We start from the raw sequence: 23,000 nt of genomic DNA, 5'->3' as shown, positions 1-23,000 counted from the left end.
ACACCATTCACAGTTTCAGATCTTACCCTTCAGGTACCCAGGCCCATTCCTAGCTTCCAGGAACCTGTTCTAGTAATATATCTGACACAATGAGGTTTCCAGAATCAAGGGGACAAAGTCAGTCCTTCTACCCCGAGATATGGAGCTCCGCACAGGGAAAGATTTCACGCCTTTCCCTGGGATGGAGGTGTAAGAATAAAATACTTCACATGGACCAAAACTGCACAAAAAAACAGTCACCATATCAGAATAGAGCCTTCAGGGCACTGGGGCATTTCTAGCCTCCAGGGACCTGCTTTAGTGATATTTGTGACATTATGGGGTTTTCCGATTCAAGGGCACTAAGTCACTCCTTCTACCCAGGGATTTGGAGCTCCACGCAGGGCAAGATTCAACATTTCCCTCACGGGTGGAGGTGAAGAAATGAAAACACTTCACCTAGCCTAAAAGGTACATGCACCCATTTGAAATATCATGCCTTGGCCTGCAGAGACATGGGCACATTTCTATTCACCAAACACACGTTTTAGTGATAATTGTGAAATTATGATGTGCTCAGCTGCAAGGGGACAATGGCACTCCTTCTACCCAGAACTACGGAGCTCGGCATAGGGTAAGATTGCAGCCTTTCCCCTTGGATTTGAGGGAAGCGTTTTACCTCTCCGCCTGCATCCAAGGGGAAAACCTGCAATCTCCCCCTGCGCGTAGTTCCATAGCCCTGGGTAGAAGGAGCAACTGTATCCCTTTGAAGATTAACATCTCCAAATGTTACATGTGTCACAAAAAATGGTGCCTGGAGGTTAGAAATAGGCCAAAGGCATTGCATGCCTTTCCTGATAATGCAAAGGGGTGAAATACACTTCATTGGGCATGTGAAGTGTTTTGTTTTCACACCTCCAGCCAGGGGTGAAACCTGAAATCTTACCCTGCGCTGAGCTCCATATCCCTGGGTAGTAGGTGCCAGTTCATCCCCTTGAAGTTGAAAACCTGCATATGTCACAAGCATCAGTAAAACTGGTGCCCGGAGCCAGGAAACAAGCACAAGGCCTTGCAGGCCTTGTCCTGATACTGTAAAGGGGTGCACTTCACTTTATTGACCATGTGAAGGGTTTTCTTTTCACACCTCTAGCCAGGGGAATAACCAGAAATCTTACCCTGCGCGGAGCTCCTTAACCCTGGGTAGAAGGTGTGACTTACTCCCCTTGAAGCTTAACACCACCAAATGTCACAGATATCAGTAAAATTGGTGCCTGAAGGCTGGAAGTAGGCCCAAGGCCTTGCAGGCCTTTTCCTGTTACTGCAAAGGAGTTAAATACACTTTGCTGAGTATGTAAAGTGCTTTCGTTTCAAACGTGCAGCTAGGGGTGAAATCTGTAATCTTACCCTGCGCTGAGCTCCATAACCCTGGGTAGAAGGTGCGTCTTCATCCCCTTGAAGTTGAACACCTACAAATGTCACAACTATCAGTACAACTGATGCCTGGAGGCTGGAAGTAGGCCCAAGGCCTTGCAGGCCTTTCCTGATACTGTGAAGGAGTGAAATACACTGTATTGGGCATGTGAAGTGTTTTGCTTTAACACCTCCAGCAGGGGTGAAACCTGAAATCTTACCCTGCGCTGAGCTCCATGACCCTGGGTAGACAGTGTGACTTCATACCCTTGTAGCCTAACAACCCCAAATGACTTAGGTATCGGTAAAACTGGTGCCAGAAGGCTGGAAACACACCCAGGGCCTTGCAGGCCTAGCTCCGACACTGTAAAGGAGTTAAATGCACTTTGGTGTGTATGGTAAGTGTTCTATTTTCACACCTCCAGCCTGGGGTGAAACCTGAAATCTTACCCTGCGCGGAGCTCCATTACACTGGGTAGAAGGTGCGACTACATCCCCTTGAAGCTGAACACCTCCAAATGTCACAAGTTTTAAAAACACAGGTGCCTGGAGGCTGGAAACAGGCAAAAGGCCATGTTTTGATACTGTAAAGGAGTGAAGTACACTTTATTGAGCATGTGAAGTGTTGTGCTTTATCAGCTCCAGCAAGAGGAATAACCTGAAATCTTACCCTGCGCTGAGCTCCTTAACCCTGGGTAGAAGGTGTGACTACTTCCCCTTGAAGCTTAACACCACTAAATGTCACAGGTATCAGTACAATTGGTGCCTGGATGCTGTAAGTAGTCCCAATGCCTTGCAGGACTTTTCCTGTAACTGCAAAGTAGTTAAATACACTTTGCTGAGTATATGAAGTGCTTTGTTTTCAAACCTTCAGCTAGGGGTGTAATATGGAATCTTAATCTGCGCGGAGCTCCATAACCCTGGGTAGAAGGTACAACTTCATCCCCTTGAAGCTTAACACCTCCAAATGTCCCAAGTTTCAGTAAAACTGGTGCCTGGATGCTGTAAGTAGGCCCAAGGCCTTGCAGGCCTTTTCCTGGAACTGCAGAGGAGTTAAATACACTTTGTTGAGTATATGAAGTGCTTTGTTTTCAAACCTCCAGCTAGGGGTGTAATCTGGAATCTTACCCTGCGCGGAGCTCCACAACCCTGGGTAGAAGGTACAACTTCTTCCCCTTGAACCTTAACACCTCCAAATGTCGCAAGATTCACTAAAACTGCTGCCTGGAGACTAGAGGTAGGCCCAAGGCCTTGCAGACCTTTCCCTGTAACTGTAAAGGGGTTAAATACACTCTGTGGTGTCTGAGATGTGTTGGTTATTCACACATCCAGGCAGGGGTGATACCTGAAATCTTACCCTGCGCGGAGCTCCATAACCCTGGGTAGAAGGTACAACTTCATACCCTTTGAAAGTTAACACCTCCAAATGTCACAAGTATCAGTAAAACTGGTGCCTGGATGCTGTAAGTAGGCCCAAGGCCTTGCAGGCCTTTTCCAGGAACTGCAGAGGAGTTAAATACACTTTGCTGAGTATATGAAGTGCTTTGTTTTCAAACCTCCAGCTAGGGGTGTAATCTGGAATCTTACCCTGCGCGGAGCTCCACAACCCTGGGTAGAAGGTACAACTTCATCCCCTTGAAGCTTAACACCTCCAAATGTCACAAGATTCATTAAAACTGCTGCCTGGAGGCTGGAGGTAGGCCCAAGGCCTTGCAGACCTTTCCCTGTAACTGTAAAGGGGTTAAATACACTTTGAGGTGTCTGTAATGTGTTGGTTATTCACACATCCAGCTAGGGGTGACATCTGAAATCTTACCCTGCGCGGAGCTCCATAACCCTGGGTAGAAGGGACAACTTCATCCCCTTGAAGCTTAACACCTCCAAATGTCACAAGATTCATCAAAACTGGTGCCTGGATGCTGGAAGTAGGCCCAAGGCCTTGCAGGCCTTTTCCTGGACCTGCAAAGGAGATAAATACACTGTGCTGAGTATGTAAAGTGCTTTATTTTCAAACGTGCAGCTAAGGGTAAAATCTGGAATCTTACCCGGTGCGGAGCTCCATAACTCTGGGTAGAAGGTACAACTTCATCCCCTTGAAGCTTAACACCTCCAAATGTCACAAGATTCATTAAAACTGCTGCCAGGAGGCTTGAGGTAGGCCCAAGGCCTTGCAGACCTTTCCCTCTAACTGTAAAGGGGTTAAATAAACTTTGTGTTGTCTGAGATGTGTTGGTTATTCACACATCCAGGCAGGGGTGATACCTAAAATCTTACCCTGCGCGGAGCTCCATAACCCTGGGTAGAAGGTACAACTTCATACCCTTTGAAAGTTAACACCTCCAAATGTCACAAGTATCAGTACAACTGGTGCCTGGATGCTGGAAGTAGGCCCAAGGCCTTGCAGGCCTTTTCCTGTTACTCTAAATGAGTTAAATACACTTTGCTGAGTATGTAAAGTGCTTTCTTTTCAAACGTGCAGCTAGGGGTGAAATCTGGAATCTTACCCTGCGCGGAGCTCCATAACCCTGGGTAGAAGGTACAACTTCATCCCCTTGAAGCTTAACACCTCCAAATGTCACAAGATTCATTAAAACTGCTGCCTGGAGGCTGGGGGTAGGCCCAAGGCCTTGCAGACCTTTCCCTGTAACTGTAAAGGGGTTAAATACACTTTGTGGTGTCTGTAATGTGTTGGTTATTCACACATCCAGCTAGGGGTGACATCTGAAATCTTACCCTGCGCCGAGCTCCATAACCCTGGGTAGAAGGTACAACTTCATCCCCTTGATGCTTAACACCTCCAAATGTCACAAGATTCATCAAAACTGGTGCCTGGATGCTGGAAGTAGGCCCAAGGCCTTGCAGGCCTTTTCCTGGAACCGCAAAAGAGAAAAATACACTGTGCTGAGTATGTAAAGTGCTTTCTTTTCAAACGTGCAGTAGGGGGGAAATCTGGAATCTTACCCGGCGCGGAGCTCCATAACTCTGGGTAGAAGAACAACTTAATCCCCTTGAAGCTTAACACCTCCAAATGTCCCAAGTTTCAGTAAAACTGGTGCCTGGATGCTGTAAGTAGGCCCAAGGCCTTGCAGGCCTTTTCCTGGAACTGCAGAGGAGTTAAATACACTTTGTTGAGTATATGAAGTGCTTTGTTTTCAAACCTCCAGCTAGGGGTGTAATCTGGAATCTTACCCTGCGCGGAGCTCCACAACCCTGGGTAGAAGGTACAACTTCTTCCCCTTGAAGCTTAACACCTCCAAATGTCGCAAGATTCACTAAAACTGCTGCCTGGAGACTAGAGGTAGGCCCAAGGCCTTGCAGACCTTTCCCTGTAACTGTAAAGGGGTTAAATACACTCTGTGGTGTCTGAGATGTGTTGGTTATTCACACATCCAGGCAGGGGTGATACCTGAAATCTTACCCTGCGCGGAGCTCCATAACCCTGGGTAGAAGGTACAACTTCATACCCTTTGAAAGTTAACACCTCCAAATGTCACAAGTATCAGTAAAACTGGTGCCTGGATGCTGTAAGTAGGCCCAAGGCCTTGCAGGCCTTTTCCTGGAACTGCAGAGGAGTTAAATACACTTTGCTGAGTATATGAAGTGCTTTGTTTTCAAACCTCCAGCTAGGGGTGTAATCTGGAATCTTACCCTGCGCGGAGCTCCACAACCCTGGGTAGAATGTACAACTTCATCCCCTTGAAGCTTAACACCTCCAAATGTCTCAAGATTCATCAAAACTGGTGCCTGGATGCTGGAAGTAGTCCCAATGCCTTGCAGGACTTTTCCTGTAACTGCAAAGTAGTTAAATACACTTTGCTGAGTATATGAAGTGCTTTGTTTTCAAACCTCCAGCTAGGGGTGTAATCTCGAATCTTACCCTGCGCGGAGCTCCATAACCCTGGGTAGAAGGTACAACTTCATCCCCTTGAAGCTTAACACCTCCAAATGTCACAAGATTCATTAAAACTGCTGCCTGGAGGCTGGAGGTAGGCCCAAGGCCTTGCAGACCTTTCCCTGTAACTGTAAAGGGGTTAAATACACTTTGTGGTGTCTGAGATGGGTTGGTTATTCACACATGCAGGCAGGGGTGATACCTGAAATCTTACCCTGCGCGGAGCTCCATAACCCTGGGTAGAAGGTACAACTTCATACCCTTTGAAAGTTAACACCTCCAAATGTCACAAGAATCAGTAAAACTGGTGCCTGGATGCTGTAAGTAGTCCCAATGCCTTGCAGGACTTTTCCTGTAACTGCAAAGTAGTTAAATACACTTTGCTGAGTATATGAAGTGCTTTGTTTTCAAACCTCCAGCTAGGGGTGTAATATGGAATCTTAATCTGCGCGGAGCTCCATAACCCTGGGTAGAAGGTACAACTTCATCCCCTTGAAGCTTAACACCTCCAAATGTCCCAAGTTTCAGTAAAACTGGTGCCTGGATGCTGTAAGTAGGCCCAAGGCCTTGCAGGCCTTTTCCTGGAACTGCAGAGGAGTTAAATACACTTTGTTGAGTATATGAAGTGCTTTGTTTTCAAACCTCCAGCTAGGGGTGTAATCTGGAATCTTACCCTGCGCGGAGCTCCACAACCCTGGGTAGAAGGTACAACTTCTTCCCCTTGAACCTTAACACCTCCAAATGTCGCAAGATTCACTAAAACTGCTGCCTGGAGACTAGAGGTAGGCCAAAGGCCTTGCAGACCTTTCCCTGTAACTGTAAAGGGGTTAAATACACTCTGTGGTGTCTGAGATGTGTTGGTTATTCACACATCCAGGCAGGGGTGATACCTGAAATATTACCCTGCGCGGAGCTCCATAACCCTGGGTAGAAGGTACAACTTCATACCCTTTGAAAGTTAACACCTCCAAATGTCACAAGTATCAGTAAAACTGGTGCCTGGATGCTGTAAGTAGGCCCAAGGCCTTGCAGGCCTTTTCCAGGAACTGCAGAGGAGTTAAATACACTTTGCTGAGTATATGAAGTGCTTTGTTTTCAAACCTCCAGCTAGGGGTGTAATCTGGAATCTTACCCTGCGCGGAGCTCCACAACCCTGGGTAGAAGGTACAACTTCATCCCCTTGAAGCTTAACACCTCCAAATGTCACAAGATTCATTAAAACTGCTGCCTGGAGGCTGGAGGTAGGCCCAAGGCCTTGCAGACCTTTCCCTGTAACTGTAAAGGGGTTAAATACACTTTGTGGTGTCTGTAATGTGTTGGTTATTCACACATCCAGCTAGGGGTGACATCTGAAATCTTACCCTGCGCGGAGCTCCATAACCCTGGGTAGAAGGGACAACTTCATCCCCTTGAAGCTTAACACCTCCAAATGTCACAAGATTCATCAAAACTGGTGCCTGGATGCTGGAAGTAGGCCCAAGGCCTTGCAGGCCTTTTCCTGGACCTGCAAAGGAGATAAATACACTGTGCTGAGTATGTAAAGTGCTTTATTTTCAAACGTGCAGCTACGGGTAAAATCTGGAATCTTACCCGGTGCGGAGCTCCATAACTCTGGGTAGAAGGTACAACTTCATCCCCTTGAAGCTTAACACCTCCAAATGTCACAAGATTCATTAAAACTGCTGCCTGGAGGCTTGAGGTAGGCCCAAGGCCTTGCAGACCTTTCCCTCTAACTGTAAAGGGGTTAAATAAACTTTGTGTTGTCTGAGATGTGTTGGTTATTCACACATCCAGGCAGGGGTGATACCTAAAATCTTACCCTGCGCGGAGCTCCATAACCCTGGGTAGAAGGTACAACTTCATACCCTTTGAAGGTTAACACCTCCAAATGTCACAAGTATCAGTACAACTGGTGCCTGGATGCTGGAAGTAGGCCCAAGGCCTTGCAGGCCTTTTCCTGTTACTCTAAATGAGTTAAATACACTTTGCTGAGTATGTAAAGTGCTTTCTTTTCAAACGTGCAGCTAGGGGTGAAATCTGGAATCTTACCCTGCGCGGAGCTCCATAACCCTGGGTAGAAGGTACAACTTCATCCCCTTGAAGCTTAACACCTCCAAATGTCACAAGATTCATTAAAACTGCTGCCTGGAGGCTGGGGGTAGGCCCAAGGCCTTGCAGACCTTTCCCTGTAACTGTAAAGGGGTTAAATACACTCTGTGGTGTCTGAGATGTGTTGGTTATTCACACATCCAGGCAGGGGTGATACCTGAAATCTTACCCTGCGCGGAGCTCCATAACCCTGGGTAGAAGGGACAACTTCATCCCCTTGAAGCTTAACACCTCCAAATGTCACAAGATTCATCAAAACTGGTGCCTGGTTGCTGGAAGTAGGCCCAAGGCCTTGCAGGACTTTTCCTGTAACTGCAAAGTAGTTAAATACACTTTGCTGAGTATTTGAAGTGCTTTGTTTTCAAACATCCAGCTATGGGTGAAATCTGGAATCTTACCCTGCGCAGAGCTCCATAACCCTGGGCAAAAGGTACAACTTCATCCCCTTGAAGCTTAACACCTCCAAATGTCACAAGATTCATTAAAACTGCTGCCTGGAGGCTGGAGGTAGGCCCAAGGCCTTGCAGACCTTTCCCTGTAACTGTAAAGGGGTTAAATACACTCTGTGGTGTCTGAGATGTGTTGGTTATTCACACATCCAGGCAGGGGTGATACCTGAAATCTTACCCTGCGCGGAGCTCCATAACCCTGGGTAGAAGGGACAACTTCATCCCCTTGAAGCTTAACACCTCCAAATGTCACAAGATTCATCAAAACTGGTGCCTGGTTGCTGGAAGTAGGCCCAAGGCCTTGCAGGACTTTTCCTGTAACTGCAAAGTAGTTAAATACACTTTGCTGAGTATTTGAAGTGCTTTGTTTTCAAACATCCAGCTATGGGTGAAATCTGGAATCTTACCCTGCGCAGAGCTCCATAACCCTGGGCAAAAGGTACAACTTCATCCCCTTGAAGCTTAACACCTCCAAATGTCACAAGATTCATTAAAACTGCTGCCTGGAGGCTAGAGGTAAGCCCAAGGCCTTGCAGACCTTTCCCTGTAACTGTAAAGGGGATAAATACACTTTGTGGTGTCAGTAATGTGTTGGTTATTCACACATCCAGCTAGAGGTGACATCTGAAATCTTACCCTGCGCGGAGCTCCATAACCCTGGGTAGAAGGTACAACTTCATCCCCTTGAAGCTTAACACCTCCAAATGTCACAAGATTCATCAAAACTGGTGCCTGGATGCTGGAAGTAGTCCCAATGCCTTGCAGGACTTTTCCTGTAACTGCAAAGTAGTTAAATACACTTTGCTGAGTATATGAAGTGCTTTGTTTTCAAACCTCCAGCTAGGGGTGTAATCTGGAATCTTACCCTGCGCGGAGCTCCACAACCCTGGGTAGAAGGTACAACTTCATCCCCTTGAAGCTTAACACCTCCAAATGTCGCAAGATTCACTAAAACTGCTGCCTGGAGACTAGAGGTAGGCCCAAGGCCTTGCAGACCTTTCCCTGTAACTGTAAAGGGGTTAAATACACTCTGTGGTGTCTGAGATGTGTTGGTTATTCACACATCCAGGCAGGGGTGATACCTGAAATCTTACCCTGCGCGGAGCTCCATAACCCTGGGTAGAAGGTACAACTTCATACCCTTTGAAAGTTAACACCTCCAAATGTCACAAGTATCAGTAAAACTGGTGCCTGGATGCTGTAAGTAGGCCCAAGGCCTTGCAGGCCTTTTCCTGGAACTGCAGATGAGTTAATTACACTTTGCTGAGTATATGAAGTGCTTGGTTTTCAAACCTCCAGCTAGGGGTGTAATCTGGAATCTTACCCTGCGCGGAGCTCCACAACCCTGGGTAGAAGGTACAACTTCATCCCCTTGAAGCTTAACACCTCCAAATGTCTCAAGATTCATCAAAACTGGTGCCTGGATGCTGGAAGTAGTCCCAATGCCTTGCAGGACTTTTCCTGTAACTGTAAAGGGGTTAAATACACTTTGTGGTGTCTGTAATGTGTTGGTTATTCACACATCCAGCTAGGAGTGACATCTGAAATCTTACCCTGCGCGGAGCTCCATAACCCTGGGTAGAAGGTACAACTTCATCCCCTTGAAGCTTAACACCTCCAAATGTCACAAGATTCATCAAAACTGGTGCCTGGATGCTGTAAGTAGGCCCAAGGCCTGGCAGGCCTTTTCCTGGGACTGCAAAGGAGTTCAATACACTTTGCCGAGTTTGTTAAGTGTTTTGTTTCAACACCTCCAGCTAGGGGTGACATCTGAAATCTTACCCTGCGCGGAGCTCCATAACCCTGGGTAGAAGGTACAACTTCATACCCTTTGAAGGTTAACACCTCCAAATGTCACAAGTATCAGTAAAACTGGTGCCTGGATGCTGGAGGTGGGCCCAAGGCCTTGCAGGCCTTTTCCTGGAACTGCAAAGGAGTTAAATACACTTTGTGGTGTCTGTAATGTGTTGGTTATTCACACATCCAGCTAGGGGTGACATCTGAAATCTTACCCTGCGCGGAGCTCCATAACCCTGGGTAGAAGGGACAACTTCATCCCCTTGAAGCTAATCACCTCCAAATGTCACAAGATTCATCAAAACTGGTGCCTGGATGCTGGAAGTAGGCCCAAGGCCTTGCAGGCCTTTTCCTGTAACTGCAAAGTAGTTAAATACACTTTGCTGAGTATTTGAGGTGCTTTGTTTTCAAACCTCCAGCTAGGGGTGTAATCTGGAATCTTACCCTGCGCGGAGCTCCATAACCCTGGGTAGAAGGTACAACTTCATCCCCTTGAAGCTTAACACCTCCAAATGTCACAAGATCCATCAAAACTGGAGCCTGGATGCTGGAAGTAGTCCCAATGCCTTGCAGGACTTTTCCTGTAACTGTAAAGGGGTTAAATACACTTTGTGGTGTCTGTAATGTGTTGGTTATTCACACATCCAGCTAGGGGTGACATCTGAAATCTTACCCTGCGCGGAGCTCCAAAACCCTGGGTAGAAGGGACAACTTCATCCCCTTGAAGCTTAACACCTCCAAATGTCACAAGATTCATCAAAACTGGTGCCTGGTTGCTGGAAGTAGGCCCAAGGCCTTGCAGGCCTTTTCCTGTAACTGCAAAGTAGTTAAATACACTTTGCTGAGTGTGTGAAGTGCTTTGTTTTCAAACATCCAGCTATGGGTGAAATCTGGAATCTTACCCTGCGCAGAGCTCCATAACCCTGGGTAGAAGGTACAACTTTATCCCCTTGAAGCTTAACATCTCCAAATGTCACAAGATTCATTAAAACTGCTGCCTGGAGGCTGGAGGTAGGCCCAAGGCCTTGTAGACCTTTCCCTGTAACTGTACAGGGGTTAAATACACCTTGTGGTGTCTGTAATGTGTTGGTTATTCACGCATCCAGCTAGGGGTGACATCTGAAATCTTACCCTGCGCGGAGCTCCATAACTCTGGGTAGAAGGGACAACTTTATCCCCTTGAAGCTTAACTCCTCCAAATGTCACAAGATTCATCAAAACTGGTGCCTGGTTGCTGGAAGTAGGCCCAAGGCCTTGCAGGCCTTTTCCTGTAACTGCAAAGTAGTTAAATACACTTTGCTGAGTATGTGAAGTGCTTTGTTTTCAAACATCCAGCTAGGGGTGAAATCTGGAATCTTACCCTGCGCGGAGCTCCAAAACCCTGGGTAGAAGGGACAACTTCATCCCCTTGAAGCTTAACACCTCCAAATGTCACAAGATTCATCAAAACTGGTGCCTGGTTGCTGGAAGTAGGCCCAAGGCCTTGCAGGCCTTTTCCTGTAACTGCAAAGTAGTTAAATACACTTTGCTGAGTGTGTGAAGTGCTTTGTTTTCAAACATCCAGCTATGGGTGAAATCTGGAATCTTACCCTGCGCAGAGCTCCATAACCCTGGGTAGAAGGTACAACTTTATCCCCTTGAAGCTTAACATCTCCAAATGTCACAAGATTCATTAAAACTGCTGCCTGGAGGCTGGAGGTAGGCCCAAGGCCTTGTAGACCTTTCCCTGTAACTGTACAGGGGTTAAATACACCTTGTGGTGTCTGTAATGTGTTGGTTATTCACGCATCCAGCTAGGGGTGACATCTGAAATCTTACCCTGCGCGGAGCTCCATAACTCTGGGTAGAAGGGACAACTTTATCCCCTTGAAGCTTAACTCCTCCAAATGTCACAAGATTCATCAAAACTGGTGCCTGGTTGCTGGAAGTAGGCCCAAGGCCTTGCAGGCCTTTTCCTGTAACTGCAAAGTAGTTAAATACACTTTGCTGAGTATGTGAAGTGCTTTGTTTTCAAACATCCAGCTAGGGGTGAAATCTGGAATCTTACCCTGCGCGGAGCTCCATAACCCTGGGTAGAAGGTACAACCTCATCCCCTTGAAGCTTAACACCTCCAAATGTCACAAGATTCATTAAAACTGCTGCCTGGAGGCTGGAGGTATGCCCAGGGCCTTGCAGACCTTTCCCTGTAACTGTAAAGGGGTTAAATACACTTTGTGGTGTCTGTAATGTGTTGGTTATTCACACATCCAGCTAGGGGTGACATCTGAAATCTTACCCTGCGCGGAGCTCCATAACCCTGGGTAGAAGGGACAACTTCATCCCCTTGAAGCTTAACACCTCCAAATGTCACAAGATTCATCAAAACTGGTGCCTGGATGCTGTAAGTAGGCCCAAGGCCTGGCAGGCCTTTTCCTGGGACTGCAAAGGAGTTCAATACACTTTGCCGAGTTTGTTAAGTGTTTTGTTTCAACACCTCCAGCTAGGGGTGACATCTGAAATCTTACCCTGCGCGGAGCTCCATAACCCTGGGTAGAAGGTACAACTTCATACCCTTTGAAGGTTAACACCTCCTAATGTCACAAGTATCAGTAAAACTGGTGCCTGGATGCTGGAGGTGGGCCCAAGGCCTTGCAGGCCTTTTCCTGGAACTGCAAAGGAGTTAAATACACTTTGTGGTGTCTGTAATGTGTTGGTTATTCACACATCCAGCTAGGGGTGACATCTGAAATCTTACCCTGCGCGGAGCTCCATAACCCTGGGTAGAAGGTACAACTTCATCCCCTTGAAGCTTAACACCTCCAAATGTCACAAGATTCATCAAAACTGGTGCCTGGTTGCTGGAAGTAGGCCCAAGGCCTTGCAGGACTTTTCCTGTAACTGCAAAGTAGTTAAATACACTTTGCTGAGTATTTGAAGTGCTTTGTTTTCAAACATCCAGCTATGGGTGAAATCTGGAATCTTACCCTGCGCAGAGCTCCATAACCCTGGGCAAAAGGTACAACTTCATCCCCTTGAAGCTTAACACCTCCAAATGTCACAAGATTCATTAAAACTGCTGCCTGGAGGCTAGAGGTAAGCCCAAGGCCTTGCAGACCTTTCCCTGTAACTGTAAAGGGGATAAATACACTTTGTGGTGTCAGTAATGTGTTGGTTATTCACACATCCAGCTAGAGGTGACATCTGAAATCTTACCCTGCGCGGAGCTCCATAACCCTGGGTAGAAGGTACAACTTCATCCCCTTGAAGCTTAACACCTCCAAATGTCACAAGATTCATCAAAACTGGTGCCTGGATGCTGAAAGTAGTCCCAATGCCTTGCAGGACTTTTCCTGTAACTGCAAAGTAGTTAAATACACTTTGCTGAGTATATGAAGTGCTTTGTTTTCAAACCTCCAGCTAGGGGTGTAATCTGGAATCTTACCCTGCGCGGAGCTCCACAACCCTGGGTAGAAGGTACAACTTCATCCCCTTGAAGCTTAACACCTCCAAATGTCGCAAGATTCACTAAAACTGCTGCCTGGAGACTAGAGGTAGGCCCAAGGCCTTGCAGACCTTTCCCTGTAACTGTAAAGGGGTTAAATACACTCTGTGGTGTCTGAGATGTGTTGGTTATTCACACATCCAGGCAGGGGTGATACCCTAAATCTTACCCTGCGCGGAGCTCCATAACCCTGGGTAGAAGGTACAACTTCATACCCTTTGAAAGTTAACACCTCCAAATGTCACAAGTATCAGTAAAACTGGTGCCTGGATGCTGTAAGTAGGCCCAAGGCCTTGCAGGCCTTTTCCTGGAACTGCAGATGAGTTAATTACACTTTGCTGAGTATATGAAGTGCTTGGTTTTCAAACCTCCAGCTAGGGGTGTAATCTGGAATCTTACCCTGCGCGGAGCTCCACAACCCTGGGTAGAAGGTACAACTTCATCCCCTTGAAGCTTAACACCTCCAAATGTCTCAAGATTCATCAAAACTGGTGCCTGGATGCTGGAAGTAGTCCCAATGCCTTGCAGGACTTTTCCTGTAACTGTAAAGGGGTTAAATACACTTTGTGGTGTCTGTAATGTGTTGGTTATTCACACATCCAGCTAGGAGTGACATCTGAAATCTTACCCTGCGCGGAGCTCCATAACCCTGGGTAGAAGGTACAACTTCATCCCCTTGAAGCTTAACACCTCCAAATGTCACAAGATTCATCAAAACTGGTGCCTGGATGCTGTAAGTAGGCCCAAGGCCTGGCAGGCCTTTTCCTGGGACTGCAAAGGAGTTCAATACACTTTGCCGAGTTTGTTAAGTGTTTTGTTTCAACACCTCCAGCTAGGGGTGACATCTGAAATCTTACCCTGCGCGGAGCTCCATAACCCTGGGTAGAAGGTACAACTTCATACCCTTTGAAGGTTAACACCTCCAAATGTCACAAGTATCAGTAAAACTGGTGCCTGGATGCTGGAGGTGGGCCCAAGGCCTTGCAGGCCTTTTCCTGGAACTGCAAAGGAGTTAAATACACTTTGTGGTGTCTGTAATGTGTTGGTTATTCACACATCCAGCTAGGGGTGACATCTGAAATCTTACCCTGCGCGGAGCTCCATAACCCTGGGTAGAAGGGACAACTTCATCCCCTTGAAGCTAATCACCTCCAAATGTCACAAGATTCATCAAAACTGGTGCCTGGATGCTGGAAGTAGGCCCAAGGCCTTGCAGGCCTTTTCCTGTAACTGCAAAGTAGTTAAATACACTTTGCTGAGTATTTGAGGTGCTTTGTTTTCAAACCTCCAGCTAGGGGTGTAATCTGGAATCTTACCCTGCGCGGAGCTCCATAACCCTGGGTAGAAGGTACAACTTCATCCCCTTGAAGCTTAACACCTCCAAATGTCACAAGATCCATCAAAACTGGAGCCTGGATGCTGGAAGTAGTCCCAATGCCTTGCAGGACTTTTCCTGTAACTGTAAAGGGGTTAAATACACTTTGTGGTGTCTGTAATGTGTTGGTTATTCACACATCCAGCTAGGGGTGACATCTGAAATCTTACCCTGCGCGGAGCTCCAAAACCCTGGGTAGAAGGGACAACTTCATCCCCTTGAAGCTTAACACCTCCAAATGTCACAAGATTCATCAAAACTGGTGCCTGGTTGCTGGAAGTAGGCCCAAGGCCTTGCAGGCCTTTTCCTGTAACTGCAAAGTAGTTAAATACACTTTGCTGAGTGTGTGAAGTGCTTTGTTTTCAAACATCCAGCTATGGGTGAAATCTGGAATCTTACCCTGCGCAGAGCTCCATAACCCTGGGTAGAAGGTACAACTTTATCCCCTTGAAGCTTAACATCTCCAAATGTCACAAGATTCATTAAAACTGCTGCCTGGAGGCTGGAGGTAGGCCCAAGGCCTTGTAGACCTTTCCCTGTAACTGTACAGAGGTTAAATACACCTTGTGGTGTCTGTAATGTGTTGGTTATTCACGCATCCAGCTAGGGGTGACATCTGAAATCTTACCCTGCGCGGAGCTCCATAACTCTGGGTAGAAGGGACAACTTTATCCCCTTGAAGCTTAACTCCTCCAAATGTCACAAGATTCATCAAAACTGGTGCCTGGTTGCTGGAAGTAGGCCCAAGGCCTTGCAGGCCTTTTCCTGTAACTGCAAAGTAGTTAAATACACTTTGCTGAGTATGTGAAGTGCTTTGTTTTCAAACATCCAGCTAGGGGTGAAATCTGGAATCTTACCCTGCGCGGAGCTCCAAAACCCTGGGTAGAAGGGACAACTTCATCCCCTTGAAGCTTAACACCTCCAAATGTCACAAGATTCATCAAAACTGGTGCCTGGTTGCTGGAAGTAGGCCCAAGGCCTTGCAGGCCTTTTCCTGTAACTGCAAAGTAGTTAAATACACTTTGCTGAGTGTGTGAAGTGCTTTGTTTTCAAACATCCAGCTATGGGTGAAATCTGGAATCTTACCCTGCGCAGAGCTCCATAACCCTGGGTAGAAGGTACAACTTTATCCCCTTGAAGCTTAACATCTCCAAATGTCACAAGATTCATTAAAACTGCTGTCTGGAGGCTGGAGGTAGGCCCAAGGCCTTGTAGACCTTTCCCTGTAACTGTACAGGGGTTAAATACACCTTGTGGTGTCTGTAATGTGTTGGTTATTCACGCATCCAGCTAGGGGTGACATCTGAGCAGAGTGGCTGCGGAGCAAATCCCCGGGTTCCCTCCATCCTCCCCTCCCGACCGAGTGGGGGCCTAGATAGGAGCCCTGCGCTGCGGGAATAATAGTTCATAGACCCAGCTCTCACAAGACATGGTGGTCGGCTCTTAAAAGAGCCTTTGGGTTGTTTGGTCTTTTTTTTCCGTGGGCAAGTCGAGTGTTTAACCGCCGAATCCGTAGAGGGTGCGGCCCTGGCGCTTCAGGGCATAGACCACATCCATGGCGGTGACGGTCTTCCTCTTGGCGTGCTCGGTGTAGGTGACGGCGTCCCGGATCACGTTCTCCAGGAAAACCTTCAGCACTCCGCGGGTCTCCTCGTAGATGAGGCCGGAGATGCGCTTGACTCCGCCACGGCGCGCCAGGCGGCGAATGGCCGGCTTGGTGATGCCCTGGATGTTGTCCCGGAGCACCTTGCGGTGCCTCTTGGCGCCGCCTTTACCGAGCCCCTTCCCTCCTTTGCCGCGTCCAGACATGTTCTCCTCTCGGTGCTGTGAGCAGAAGTGATAGCTCCAGCCCCGCACCGGCTGATTATATGGAGGAGCTGCGGACCTGCGAGGGAGTCCAAGCGCCCGCCCTGTGAGGCGGGAGAGCCCGGCCCCGGCCCGCCCTCTGCAGGGAGCGGGGGCTGGAGAGGCCGTTGCCGTTTGAAAAAGAGCGGGCTCCCAGCCCGCCTTTGTTATGGCGGGCTGGCTCAGCAGCTGCCGCCAGTGCACAGATCACAGTGAAACACACGCACACGCCTCCCTTCCCGGCCCCCACTTGTGACCGCAGCCCGCCTAAACCTCTCGTTCCGTGCCCCTGCCAAGATGAACCGAAGCCTCGGACATGTTTCAATGGAGCCCACACCGGCTCCACCCCGCTGTGTGACACCGCCTGCAACCCCGTAACACCGTCCACGTCTCGCGCCCAAGGCACCTCCCTTCCCGGCCCCCACTTGTGACCGCAGCCCGCCTAACCCTCTCGTTCGGTGCCCCCTCCCAATATGAACCGAAGCCTCGGACTTGTTTCAATGGAGCCCTACACCGGCACCACCCCGCTGTGTGACACCGCCTGCAACCCCGTAACACTGTCCAAGTCTCGCGCCCAAGGCACCCCTTTTCCCGGCCCCCACTTGTGACCGCGGCCCGCCTAACCCTCTCGTTCCGTGCCCCTCCCAATATGAACAGATGCTTAGGACATGTTTCAATGGAGCCCACACCGGCTCCTCCCCGCTGTGTGTGACTGCCTGCAACCCCGTAACACTGTCCACGTCTCGAGCCCAAGGCACCTCTCTTCCCGGCCCCTACTTGTGACCGCGGCCCGCCTAACCCTCTCTTTCAGCGCCCCCTCCCAATATGAACAGAAGCCTCGGACATGTTTAATGGAGCCCAACACACGTTAAAGGCCTCACCGGCACCACCCCGCTGTGTCTGGCCGCCTGCAATCCCGTAACGGTCCCCATCTCGCGCCCGGTTGTGTCGTCTGCCCCAAAAAGATGCCAAATAAATATAGGATTTTTATTAGAAAAAACATTATGGATATCGGACTCGAAGCTGGGCTTTGGGGACGGGGGCAACATTTATATGCAGGGCCGAGGGCTTGGAGTGTGTCCCACCTATGAAGCGACGGCGCGGGCGCTGCCGCATCTATGAAGCCGCCAGAGTAACACCTCGGCACGGATACGCTCTTTGATGGAGTCTGTGGATGGCCCTGAAAAGAGCCTTTGTGTTTAGGGTGTATTTCCACGGGGGTCTGCGGGCCTTTACTTGCTTGCTTTGCCCTGTGCCTTGTGGCTCTCGGTTTTCTTGGGCAGCAGCACGGCCTGGATGTTGGGCAGGACTCCTCCCTGGGCGATGGTGACTCGGCCCAGCAGCTTGTTCAGCTCCTCGTCGTTGCGGATGGCCAGCTGGAGGTGTCTGGGGATGATGCGGGTCTTCTTGTTGTCCCGGGCGGCGTTGCCAGCCAGCTCCAGGATCTCGGCGGTCAGGTACTCCAGCACTGCAGCCAGATAGACGGGGGCACCGGCGCCCACCCTCTCGGCGTAGCTTCCCTTACGGAGCAGTCTGTGCACACGGCCCACGGGGAACTGGAGCCCGGCTCTGGAAGAGCGTGTCTTGGCCTTGGCGCGGGCCTTTCCTCCCTGCTTTCCGCGTCCAGACATGGCGATCGATGTAAAGTCTCAGTCACACAACAGCGAGAATGATACTGCTCTTTTTGCTGGACTCGGTAATATAAAGACTTCGGGTGCGTCTGATTGGTTGACAGCTAGTCGTTGATAGTACTTCTCATTGGAGGAAGGCGTGCTATGGTTTAGCCAATCAGTGTCCCAGAACCGCATTACAATAGGAAGTGGGGGCCCGGCCTATACCTGCCAATGAGAAGGGAGAGCCGGGAAGAAGCTGCTTTGCACGCCCTGGCTATAAATACAAGTGGGGCCGCCCAAACATGATTTCTCTCGGCTCCACAGCACGCGGTGAAAGATCCTCGACCATGCCTGAACCAGCCAAGTCCGCGCCGGCTCCCAAGAAGGGCTCCAAGAAAGCGCTCTCCAAGCCGCCCAAGAAGGACGGTAAGAAGCGCAAGAGGAGCAGGAAGGAAAGCTATGCCATCTACATTTACAAAGTGATGAAGCAGGTGCACCCGGACACCGGCATCTCTTCCAAGGCCATGGGCATCATGAACTCCTTCGTGAACGACATCTTTGAGCGCGTCGCTGCAGAGTCTTCCAAACTGGCTCTCTACAACTCGCGGCGCACCATCACCTCACGGGAGATCCAGACCGCAGTCCGCCTTCTGCTGCCCGGAGAGCTGGCCAAGCACGCCGTGTCGGAGGGCACCAAGGCCGTCACCAAGTACACCAGCGCCAAGTAAGGCTTCCAGGCGCACCCCAACGAACACAACGGCTCTTTTAAGGGCCAACCACTTCCTCCCCTAAGAGCTAATGTAACCCTAGTATGACAGAAGAATATGTGTTTTTATAAGGGTAATGTTGAGCGCAGATAGCGCCGCTCTCCCGGGGTTTGCTGCACACCGAGGGACGATGGAGCAGGCAGCCCGTTTTGCCTCTTTCAATAAACATGTCTATATGAATGAGCCCTCCCTGGGACCAAGTGCCACCTATGCACTGTAATGTAACGATGACGTTATATAAACCTGCTGGCAATTCACACAGCTACTCCCGGGCAATTTGCTTTCCATGTTATGGGCGAGCAGCTTTAATGTGTGCCGGTTTAATTAGCGTTGTGTTTGTATTTCCAGACCCAGGGGAACGGCTACAATACGCCCCGGGGCAAACGCTACCGAAATCAGACACATGAACCCCATGTACCGGGAGCCCAGATGCCTCATAGCGCTGGCTTGTGACCAGCGGATCCCTGCCGCCATTAAATGATGGGCACATTGACGAGGTGTTTGTGCACTGTGAAGACGGAAGGCTCTGGTCACCCCCAGAGCCTGTATAAGTTGCCCAGTACTCGTGGTACTCTCAGAACCCGATGTACCGGGAGCACAGATGCCCAAAAGCGGTGGCTTGTGACCCGCGGATCCCTACCACAACCCTCTACCCAAACAACGCTTCAAATGAAGGGCACGTGGAAGAGGTGTTTGTGCACTGTGGACACCGAGTGCTCTGGTTTCCCCAGAAGCGGTATAAGTTGCCCGGTGCTCGTGGTATTCACAGCCCCTCCTCCCTAACCTGTAGGCCATGCCATGGCAGATAAGAGAAGCTCAAAGGTGACAGGGTGGTGGCCCTTAAAAGAGCCGTTGTGGTGGTTGTTCGGGTCGGTCTGTCTCCTTAGGCTCTCTCGCCTCGGATGCGACGGGCCAGCTGGATGTCCTTGGGCATGATGGTCACCCTCTTGGCGTGGATGGCGCACAGGTTGGTGTCCTCGAAGAGCCCGACCAGGTAGGCCTCGCTTGCCTCCTGCAGGGCCATGACGGCGGAGCTCTGGAAGCGCAGATCGGTCTTGAAGTCCTGGGCGATCTCCCTCACCAAGCGCTGGAAGGGCAGCTTGCGGATGAGGAGCTCGGTGGACTTCTGGTAGCGGCGGATCTCGCGGAGAGCCACGGTGCCGGGCCGGTAGCGGTGAGGCTTCTTGACTCCCCCGGTGGCAGGCGCGCTCTTGCGAGCTGCCTTGGTGGCCAGCTGCTTGCGGGGCGCTTTGCCGCCGGTGGACTTGCGGGCTGTCTGCTTGGTGCGGGCCATGGCGGGAGCGGTCTCTCTCAGCGACGAGCGAGGAAGAATGGCGTCTACCTCCCAGCCTGTTTCTTGTCTTCTCCTGTCAGATACCTTCTGACAGTGGTGAGTTTTTGGATACCGAGGCAATAGCCTCATTACTCCATATTCGTTTGGAATTTTGTAGTCGCTGTTTAGGTTGTCTTATTGGTGTGTGACGCTTTGTCACAGTTGAGGTTGCATCACATGGTCAGCTCAGTGATGGGCCGCGGGTAGCGGTCAGTAGTGTTTGCAGAATTGTCAGCATGTTTCCTTCGAGAGTCTCGTCTTTGTCCGTGTAGATCCTTCTGTTAGTGTTGAGGTTTGGGTGCCTGCCGCGGCTAATGCCAGCCGGCAGTGAGCGGGTTTTAGGTGCTTGCCGAGGCTGTTATGCCATCAGGGCAGCGGTGAGTTTTGCGTATCTGCCGGCGTTTGCCTTCAGGCAGTAATGAGTTTTTGGATGCTACGTTGCTGTTTCAGGTTCGCAAGGTTAGCGCTTCAATGGGACGCGGATAGCGGTCAAATGGGTTTGTAGCGATATCTGCAAGTTTCCGGATCAGTGGGTTTTCTTTTTGATCCAGTCCTTTGTAGAATGTCCTGTTGAGTTTGAGGAGATGGTCGTCCAGCATCTCGATGCCTAGGTCTCTGTGGAGGTCTGCTGTTCGTGTGAACATGGGAGCACCTGCTGCAATCCGTAAGGCCTTGCTCTGAAGTATTTGTAGGTCCTTCCGCAGCTGTGGGCGGCAGCCACTCCAAACTGGTGAAGCGTATGTCATAGTTGGTCGAATTATTGCGGTGATTACTCGCACCTTGCTCTGCATGGGCATCGACTTAGACTTCAGGAGTGGGTATAATGCAGCCAGTTTGGATGCTGCTTTCTGGCAGGTCTTCTCTATGTGGTTTCTCCAGCTGAGTTTAGAGTCCAGAGTCACCCCCAGGTAGGAGCTGCTGTTTTCCCATTTGACCTCATCCCCATGGAGGAGGATCTGTGGGTGTTTCCTGTTCAGCTTCCTGGTAAATAAGGTTGCTGTGGTTTTGCTTGTGTTCAGGGTGATCTGCCAGTCGCTGTACCATTCGGAGAGTCTGCAAAGCGATGCCTCCAGGTTCTTCGCCACTTCTTTGTCGCTGAAGGATTGGGAGATGACTGCAACATCATCCGCGTAAAGGGCAAGATCAGTCTTCTTTAGGTCAGTGGGTATGTCGTTTGTGAATATGTTGAAGAGGAATGGTCCTAGGATTGACCCCTGAGGCACTCCAGCTAGAATTGGGCGCGGTGATGAACATTCTTCTCGAACCGCCACGTGAAAGGTCCGTTCTGTCAGGTAGCTGGTCAGCAACTTGACCAGGTAGCTGGGAAACTTGAGCTTGATAAGTTTGTAGAGCAGACCCTCATGCCATACTCGGTCAAATGCTTTGGCTACATCCAGAAAGACTACTCCAGTAGACTTGTTGATGTTGAATCCGTGGCTGATGATGTCCACCACTCTGAGGAGTTGGTGATTGGTTGAGTGGTCTTTCCGGAACCCAAACTGTTCTTTGGCAAGTAGGTTGTTGCTTGTCGCGAAATCAACGAGACGGGCAAGGATAACTTTTTCGAAGAGTTTTGATAGGCCAGATAGCAGACTTATGGGGCGGTAGTTTGCAGGGTCTCGCAGTGGTTTCCCAGCCTTGGGGAATACGACGACTCTTGCTTCTTTCCAGGCGTTTGGGAAATACTGGTGCTGCATGCACGCGTTAAATATCTCAGCAAGGTGATCCACTGCGTTATCTGGGAGCATCTTGATGGCTTGGTTGACTATTCCGTCCTTCCCTGGTGCCTTGCCGTTTTTCAGTGTTTTTGCCAGGGCCAGTAATTCGCCCATTGAGCATTCCTCAATGTGTGCAGTTTCTGTTTCCGGTGGGTGCTCCTGGTGATGCATGGCGACCTCTTGCTCAACTTCTGTTGCCAGTTTGCTTGCCTGGTTGGGCCTGAAGGATTCCTCCAGCGTGTCAGCGAAGACCTCAGCCTTATCCCTGTTGCTGCATGCCAGGTGAGTCTTCCCTTGGATCGGTGGGTTTGGCTCCTTCTTCCCAGTCAGGCGTCGGGTCATTCTCCAGAGAGAGTTGTCTGAGTCCTTTAGGTTAGCTGTAGCTGCTTCCCATTTTTCACCTCTGTGCTGGCTTATTTGTATCTTCAGCTGCCTTGTCAGCTCATTATACTTCTTCAGCAGGTCGGGGGTGCGGTTCCTCTGCCACTCTCTGCGGGCTCTGTTCTTTTCAGCTATTGACTGCTTGATGCCCTTTGGGAGATCGTAGATAGAGCATCGTTGGAGTTTCTGCTCTGGAGTGCTGCGCGCAATAGCTGTGTGGATTGAGGCTGTGAGGTGGTGGACTGCCTGGTCAATGTCTTCAATGCTGCGTAGGGGACCAGGGACCAGTGTCTCCTCCAGGCATCTCTTGTATAGGCACCAGTCCGCCTTCTTGAAGTTGTGCCTGGTGCCCTGTTGCTGGTCTTCAAGTACGTCTCCAACTGTGATCAACACTGGGTTGTGGTCGGATGTCAGCGCTGTTAGGGTTTCAAGCTCCATAGACTGGGAGAGATTCTTCATGACCACAATGTCCAGAACATCCAGTTTGTGCAGTGCAGATCCTGGATAGTGTGTTGGTTGAGTTGGGCCGGCCACTACGAAGTCCTCCTTCTTTGAGTGGGCAAGTAGGGCGTGTCCTTTGCTGTTTCCCGTCCGAGAGTTCCAGCATTTGTGCTTAGCATTGAGGTCACCTCCAATTAGTGTTGGGATGCTGGGGTCCAATAAAGCATCCAGGTCCTTTGGGGCTAGCTTGCCTGGGGGTGAGTAGGCAGCGATCAGCCGCAGCGGGCCTGCAGATGTCTGGATCTGTATGCCAGTTGCTTCAATGCTCCCGACTGGTGGTAGAGAGATCTCGTGGTGCTTCACTTTTGTGCTGACTATCACCGCTGTTCCTCCGCCCTTGGCTCCAGTG

At 49.8% G+C, this 23,000-nt stretch overlaps 4 protein-coding genes across 4 annotated transcripts; 1 reads left to right on the top strand and 3 right to left on the bottom strand.

The window, feature by feature from the left end:
- Positions 1-15,958: 15,958 nt before the first annotated feature.
- LOC147663907 (histone H4) lies at positions 15,959-16,302 on the bottom strand. The gene has a single exon (XM_086950084.1). It carries the CDS (start codon positions 16,300-16,302, stop codon positions 15,991-15,993), a length of 312 nt encoding a protein of 103 aa, XP_086806210.1. The 3' UTR covers positions 15,959-15,990.
- A 1,239-nt stretch (positions 16,303-17,541) lies between these two features.
- Positions 17,542-17,984, bottom strand: LOC147663906 (histone H2A type 2-C-like). Its single transcript, XM_086950067.1, has one exon. The coding sequence runs from the start codon at positions 17,967-17,969 to the stop codon at positions 17,571-17,573; it is 399 nt and encodes a 132-aa protein (XP_086806193.1). The 5' UTR covers positions 17,970-17,984; the 3' UTR covers positions 17,542-17,570.
- A 297-nt stretch (positions 17,985-18,281) lies between these two features.
- Positions 18,282-18,732, top strand: LOC147663905 (histone H2B 1.2-like). The gene has a single exon (XM_086950051.1). The coding sequence runs from the start codon at positions 18,299-18,301 to the stop codon at positions 18,677-18,679; it is 381 nt and encodes a 126-aa protein (XP_086806177.1). The 5' UTR covers positions 18,282-18,298; the 3' UTR covers positions 18,680-18,732.
- An 869-nt stretch (positions 18,733-19,601) lies between these two features.
- Positions 19,602-20,025, bottom strand: LOC147663904 (histone H3). The gene has a single exon (XM_086950125.1). It carries the CDS (start codon positions 20,010-20,012, stop codon positions 19,602-19,604), a length of 411 nt encoding a protein of 136 aa, XP_086806251.1. The 5' UTR covers positions 20,013-20,025.
- Between the last annotated feature and the right edge of the window lie 2,975 nt (positions 20,026-23,000).

Source organism: Lissotriton vulgaris, unplaced genomic scaffold (assembly GCF_964263255.1).
Source record: "Lissotriton vulgaris unplaced genomic scaffold, aLisVul1.2 SCAFFOLD_728, whole genome shotgun sequence".
NCBI lineage: Eukaryota > Metazoa > Chordata > Amphibia > Caudata > Salamandridae > Lissotriton > Lissotriton vulgaris.
Note: the sequence above shows the minus strand (reverse complement) of the source record. Positions and strands in the feature narration are given on the sequence as shown.

What these genes read in the sequence shown, in the direction of transcription:
- LOC147663907 (XM_086950084.1), bottom strand. Translation starts at nt 16,302, where the DNA reads ATGTCTGGACGCGGCAAAGGAGGGAAGGGGCTCGGTAAAGGCGGCGCC.
- LOC147663906 (XM_086950067.1), bottom strand. Translation starts at nt 17,969, where the DNA reads ATGTCTGGACGCGGAAAGCAGGGAGGAAAGGCCCGCGCCAAGGCCAAG.
- LOC147663905 (XM_086950051.1), top strand. Translation starts at nt 18,299, where the DNA reads ATGCCTGAACCAGCCAAGTCCGCGCCGGCTCCCAAGAAGGGCTCCAAG.
- LOC147663904 (XM_086950125.1), bottom strand. Translation starts at nt 20,012, where the DNA reads ATGGCCCGCACCAAGCAGACAGCCCGCAAGTCCACCGGCGGCAAAGCG.